The 6,238-nt window shown below is 41.7% G+C and overlaps 2 protein-coding genes across 2 annotated transcripts in view; both read left to right on the top strand.

Annotated features, from left to right (window-relative positions):
• Positions 1-4,531: 4,531 nt before the first annotated feature.
• LOC112138071 (histone H1-like) lies at positions 4,532-5,524 on the top strand. Its single transcript, XM_024260643.2, has one exon. It carries the CDS (start codon positions 4,683-4,685, stop codon positions 5,346-5,348), a length of 666 nt encoding a protein of 221 aa, XP_024116411.2. The 5' UTR covers positions 4,532-4,682; the 3' UTR covers positions 5,349-5,524.
• A 107-nt stretch (positions 5,525-5,631) lies between these two features.
• LOC112138072 (histone H3, embryonic-like) overlaps positions 5,632-6,238 on the top strand; it is a 1,197-nt gene continuing 590 nt past the window's right edge. The window contains exon 1 of the mRNA XM_024260644.2: positions 5,632-6,238. This exon is cut by the window's right edge and continues 590 nt beyond it. Coding sequence (XP_024116412.1) covers positions 6,038-6,238 — 201 coding nt within the window. The 5' untranslated portion in view covers positions 5,632-6,037.

Here is a 6,238-nt window from a genome sequence, read left to right as displayed (position 1 = left end):
TTTTGACTGTGTTTTTACAGATTGACTTCTTACAAATGGTGAAGATAACATCATCCCAGCACAAACCAGCACCTTGAGCCATGCATGCCGATCCCATGCTAATCCAACAACAAAAGCCGCTCTTGAATGACCTTTGATGTGTGTTTAAAAATGGCGAACACAAAGACACGCTCGTGAGTTTGGCTGAACTGTGCAGTACTGATTGACCTACAAAACCAGTAAGAGTGCTGACGTTCATTTCCTCTGCAGGACCCTGGGGTGCTGTGAGGACTCATGCTGATCTGAGACTCTATGAAGCTTGACGTGTGACATCAACTTCACGGGAGGTGGGGGGCACACATATTGCCCAGTAACAGTGACTGTCCTCTCATTGGCTGCGGAGGAATGTAGAATCGATGGGATTCTTTGGGTTTAAATGCCAAATTTTTCTCCATACTAATTTGCCAAAAGGATTTCAGAATCATGCTCTCTCACATGCTCAGTAGCTTTTGTATGTACATCCATGCCCTGAGGCTGAGGCGAGTATAGACGCACACATTGTCTGACACCCTCACACAGTGAATGTGATGGAGCCAAAACAGAATCACAACACAAAACCTTTGAGAAATGCTGTCACTTCCAGAATGAAAACAGAAACAAGTGTGACTCTTTTCTGGTGTAAATCAGCTATGATGATCACAGTGGCCACAAAGTCAGGTTTAAAAGATGAACAAAGACATTTAAAGTCCCAGTATGACCATTTTTTTAATTTACGAAAAACATCCCAGCAGTGTTTTAATGATGATTATGATGTTTTTAACCACAATCCTATAATCAAAATAAAAACATGCTACCCTGGATAAACTCTGATATAATAAAACTGATGAAAGAGAGGGATCTAGCACTAAAAAAAATAAATCAAGCTTAAAACTTCTAGTTCAAGAAATCTATTTACAACGTTAAGAAATAAAGTTGTGAAAAACATACGAAAGGCCAAATCTAATTTCTTCCTGACTCTCATTGAGAACACCCAAGGGAATTCAAGAAAAATCTGGTATCAGTTGAAGAAACTTGAAGGAAAGAATACAAAAAACCAAGAAGAGCATAGAAATTGAAGAAAACAGACAAATCACTAATAATCCATGTACAATTGCAAAGGTTTTCAATAGATTTTTTATTGAATCTGTTTCCGTAACTGCCAGCCCTTTTAAGTCTAATGTTTTCAAAACATGTCCCAAAAATGAAATGGAGCCTATTTTCAACATTACCAGTGTCACTGAATCTGAAGTTTCACAAGCAATAAGATCACTTAAACAAACTAAAACAAAATACATATTTGTTTTTGATACTTTTATGTTGAAAGAATTCAGCTCTACTTTAATACCTCCGTTGACCAGCATGCTCAATCAATCAATTTCTGAATCTAGATTTTCAAGTACATGGAAGTCATCAGCTGTCATTCCAGTCTACAAAAGTGGAGACTCCTTGTCACTTTCCAACTACAGGCCCATTAGTATTATTCCCACTGTGTCTAAATTCATAGAGAAACTTATCGCCCAACAAATTATTTCACATCTTAACAACTCATCCTTTTACTCTACATCCCATGCAGTTTGGTTTTAGAGCTCAGCACTCCATTGATACAGCAAATTGCTTCTTCACTGAGATATAAGAAACCAATTAGACAAAGCTGTTGTGGTTGGTGCTGTGTTTCTCAACTTGAAAAAAGCCTTTGACACCATAAATAATCAAAACTACTAACTAAACTGCTCAATTTTAATTTTTCAGCTAACGCAATAAAATGGACTGAATCATAGTTATCAAACAAATCTCAGTCAGTTAGAATAAATGATTATCATTCCTCTCTGCTCCCTATATCCGCAGGCATCCTAAAAGGTTATATTCTGGGCCCTTTATTCTTTTCTCTGTACATAAATGACCTCCCTTCAGCTTGTTCAAATGTTTTCTGACAGATGTATGCCGATGACACGGTTATCTATATACATGGGGACAGCACATCTCAAGTGGCTGATACACTCACAGAGTCAATGGGTCACATTGCAGCATGACTAGACCATCCAAGTTTAAAACTTAATGTTAAAAAAAGCAGTTGCAATTATTTTCTCCAAAACAAACAGTGCAATTACAGAAGCAGATGTTTTTGTGGTGGGAGAAAAAATACAAGTGGTCTCTGAATTTGAGTTTCTTGGAGTTCTAATTGATTCTAGACTGACATCCATCCATCTTCCTGACCGCTTTGTCCCTTTCGGGGTCGCGGGGGTGCCAGAGCCTATCCCGCCTACTGAAGGGCGAAGGCGGGGTACACCCTGGACAGGTCGCCAGTCTGTCTCAGGGCTTCAATCACACACCCATTCACTCTCACATACACACCTAGGGGCAATTTAGAGTCATCAATTAACCTATGAAGCATGTTTTTGGACGGTGGGAGGAAGCCGGAGTCCCCGGTGAAAACCCACACATGCACAGGGAGAACATGCAAACTCCACACAGAAAGGTCCCAGCCGGGATTCAAACCGGGGCCTTCTCGCTGTGAGGCAAGAGCGCTAACCACTGCGCCACCGTGCAGCCCTCCAGACTGACATTTAGGTCACAAATTAAAAACATTTCAAACAATGTTAAATTCAATTTAGCCAATTTTAAATTCATCCGGTCACTTCTCTCATTACAAGCAGCTAAAATGTTCATGCACACCATGATCTTCTCTCAAATAACATATTGTGTCACAACCTGGTCTCAAGCTAAAAAAAATAGTACTAAAACCCACACTTTAGAAAAAGACAATCAAAATACTGGATAAAAAAACCACTGCGGTAGCATCACTGTAACATTTTAAAGAAATATAAACTGTTGAATTGGTAAAATGTTATTATTTATTCAAACCTCTGTCTAATCTATAAAATAATTACTGGTCTATCGTCACCTCCACTAAACCAGTTTGTCAAAAAACGATCTACCTCTCAGAGAGTGACACGAGAGGCTACTCATGGAGACTGCATTGTTCCTCGACGGAGAAGTGCCCTCGGTCAGAGCGTTGTTTCTATAACAGCTACACAGCAATGGAACTCTCCCCCTCCCAGCATTAGAGAAGTCAGAATATACAGTCATTTTAAAAGGTAAATAAAGATCTGGCTGGTAACACAACAAACTTGTCAACATTAATTGTTTTATTTCAACTGTACATTTATCACATTTTTGTATCAATTTTATTGTCTCGTAATTTGTGTATTTTATTGATGTTTGTATGTTCTCTGTATTTTAGTGTATTTTATGGTGCTTTTTATTGTTGATTAAATGTTTTAGATTGACATTTTAAACATCTGTCCAGGGACTACAGATGAAGAATAGCCTCTACGCTAATTCTGGCACATAGCATTTATGCTTTTAATGTGTACTGTCCCTGAGAAATAAACCAATAAATGAATAAAATAAATTTGTACAATATTTATTTTATAAATGTCCTACCTGGTTGTATTTGTTTTCGCCTCTTAGATCAAATGTCAGTAGTCCTCCTGCAGAATGCTCCACAGCTTGAAGCTGAAAATACCAGGCTTTATAGCTACACTTAAAATATTGACACTTGGTAAGCATTCCTATTTTTTCAATTACACCTTAAAATACCCCAAAAAACAACAAATAACTCTTATTACAACAACTAAATGTAGCCTTCGGTGCAGTTAAAACGCACGCGTGGCCAACATGCAGCAATGTACATCTTGGCTGCATACATGTGGCCAACATGAATTTGATCAGTTTTTGTGCTCGATCACACTTAAAGCATGTGCATATTTACATAAAAAAAATAGAACCTGTTAGAATATTATCTGCTCAAACGAAGTCTACATTTTCAATAGAACGTAAAATATATATATATACAAAAAAACTTGATATAGCCATTCAGTTTGAATTGAAATAAAGCTAGTTGACTCTTCTACAGTGAACAGTTTTACATATTTGAGGAGGAAATGAAGTTGGCATTATGAAAAAAATGTATGTCTGAATGGCAGAGCTGAAAAGAAAAACAGCCATGAAAGCAATGTTAAAAAATGTCAACCGCAGGTACAGTGAATGCATTAAACATCAGACAACTAAGCATCCCACTTTGAGAAATAATTCTGATTTCGTTGTAAAGATCTTAAATAGAGTTTTATTTAAATGTATTGTGGTTTTATGTGTACGTGTTGTCGATATTTGGTGGAAGGAGTAACTTGTTTCCAGCAGAAACATCACAGGCGGACCGTGTTTTTCTCCGACAGGGTCCGTGTGTTTGCTTTCTGCAAAAAGTGGACTTTTAATGTTCAGCAAAGCAGTTCCACTGCAACGTTTTCACCGTGACACTGTCCACAAATGTGTTTTCTAACGACAAGAGAACATTCGAAGATTAATCAAACTGTTTTTGGACCTTTTAAGCCACAAAAAGGAGCGAAAACTCGCTGTTCGCTCCGAGAAATCAGGGAGATTCCGAGACGTCTGAAGCCTCCTGGAACAAACCGAAACTGTTCAGGAGGTGGAATGTGAGCGCAGTTTGGACGGAAGAGAGTCTTTTTCGAGTTTTATTTACTACATTGTTGGAAGATGCGGATTTTTAAAGGTTTTAGTCTGAAATCCGTCGCGGAGAAAACACAAGTCGGTCTGGTTTGAGGAAGCAGCTCAGCGGCGGGGAGTGTTGTTTCTCCACGGTTCTCATGTGTGCTATAAGTCCCGCCTCCTGCAGCCAGCTCTCACTCGTTCAGCTGAACACAGACACGCACGTAGACATGGCAGAGGAAGCTCCCGCAGCAGCGCCGGCGAAAGCCGCCGCCAAGTCCCCCAAGAAGAAGAAGGCCGCCGCCCGGCCCAAGAAGGATGGACCCAGCATCTCCAAGCTCATCGTGGCCGCCGTGGCCGAGTCCAAGGAGCGCAAGGGTGTGTCCCTGGCGGCGATCAAGAAGGTGCTGGCGGCCAAAGGCGTGGACGTGAACAAGGCCAACAAGCGCATCAACACCGCCGTCACCAAGCTGGTCACCAAAGGGACCCTGAGCCAGACTAAAGGCACCGGAGCATCCGGCTCCTTCAAGCTGGCTAAGGAGCCCAAGGCCGCCAAACCAGCCAAGAAGGTGGTGAAGAAGAAGGCTCCCGTCAAAGCCAAGAAACCCGCCGCTAAGAAGACCGCCGCGGCCAAAAAGCCCGCAGCCAAGAAACCCGCCGCCAAGAAGTCCCCGAAGAAAGCCCCGGCCAAGAAAGCAGCGACCAAGAAGGTGGCCAAGAAGAGCCCCAAGAAGCTCGTTGCGAAGAAGCCAAAGGCCGCCAAGAAGGCCGCGGTCAAGAAAACCGCCGCCAAGAAACCCGCAGCCAGGAAGACCAAGAAGTAGATCCACCGCTTCATCCAGCGTCACCGCAACAAAGGCTCTTTTAAGAGCCACCACACAGTCCACTCCAGAGCTTTCCTCCGAGACCTCAACCTCCCGTCAGTACTAGAAACAAAATGATTTGGTTCCAAACCCGCTGTCAGCAATAAATGTTAAAGTCGCACAAACACATAACTTGTGACTTAGTGATGATCTAAAACTATTTTATACGTATTTTAATGCACTTTTCAAGAAAAAATGAATAAATACAAATACATTATGAAATGAATTGATAACAAAAATGTCAGTGAAACACGTCAGTATGGACCACTTCACTACTTGACTTGATCTAAACTATTAAAACATGTTTAAAACATTTTGATAAATACAACCGGAAATATCAGAGTAGTGTTATCTCCGTTTCACACCTGAATATTCAGAAACTGTTCAGTTCAAAGACAGAATCATTCACTTACAGAATAAACAGCAGTTCAACTGTCAACGCTTGTTTCTCTGACGTCACCACTATACTCTGCCCGCCTTTTTCGCCATTTAAAATACAACCAATAGGCTATTCCAAAGAACTCCCGCCCCTCTAGATTTCCACCAATCACAGTCCGCGTTGATCCGGCACCCTCTTTAAATAGCGGCTCTCCGTCTCGTGTCTTCATTCCGTCTTTGTCTTTCTCGAGATACTCAACTAGTGCTTCAGAATGGCCAGAACCAAGCAGACCGCTCGTAAATCCACCGGAGGAAAAGCTCCCAGGAAGCAGCTAGCCACCAAAGCTGCCCGCAAGAGCGCTCCCGCCACCGGCGGAGTGAAGAAGCCTCACCGTTACAGGCCCGGCACAGTGGCACTCCGTGAGATCCGTCGCTACCAGAAGTCCACCGAGCTGCTGATCCGCAAGCTGCCC

The sequence above is a fragment of the Oryzias melastigma genome, linkage group LG14, assembly GCF_002922805.2.
Source record: "Oryzias melastigma strain HK-1 linkage group LG14, ASM292280v2, whole genome shotgun sequence".
Lineage (NCBI taxonomy): Eukaryota > Metazoa > Chordata > Actinopteri > Beloniformes > Adrianichthyidae > Oryzias > Oryzias melastigma.
This window is presented reverse-complemented; position numbering and strand designations above follow the sequence as displayed.

What these genes read in the sequence shown, in the direction of transcription:
- LOC112138071 (XM_024260643.2), top strand. Translation starts at nt 4,683, where the DNA reads ATGTGTGCTATAAGTCCCGCCTCCTGCAGCCAGCTCTCACTCGTTCAG.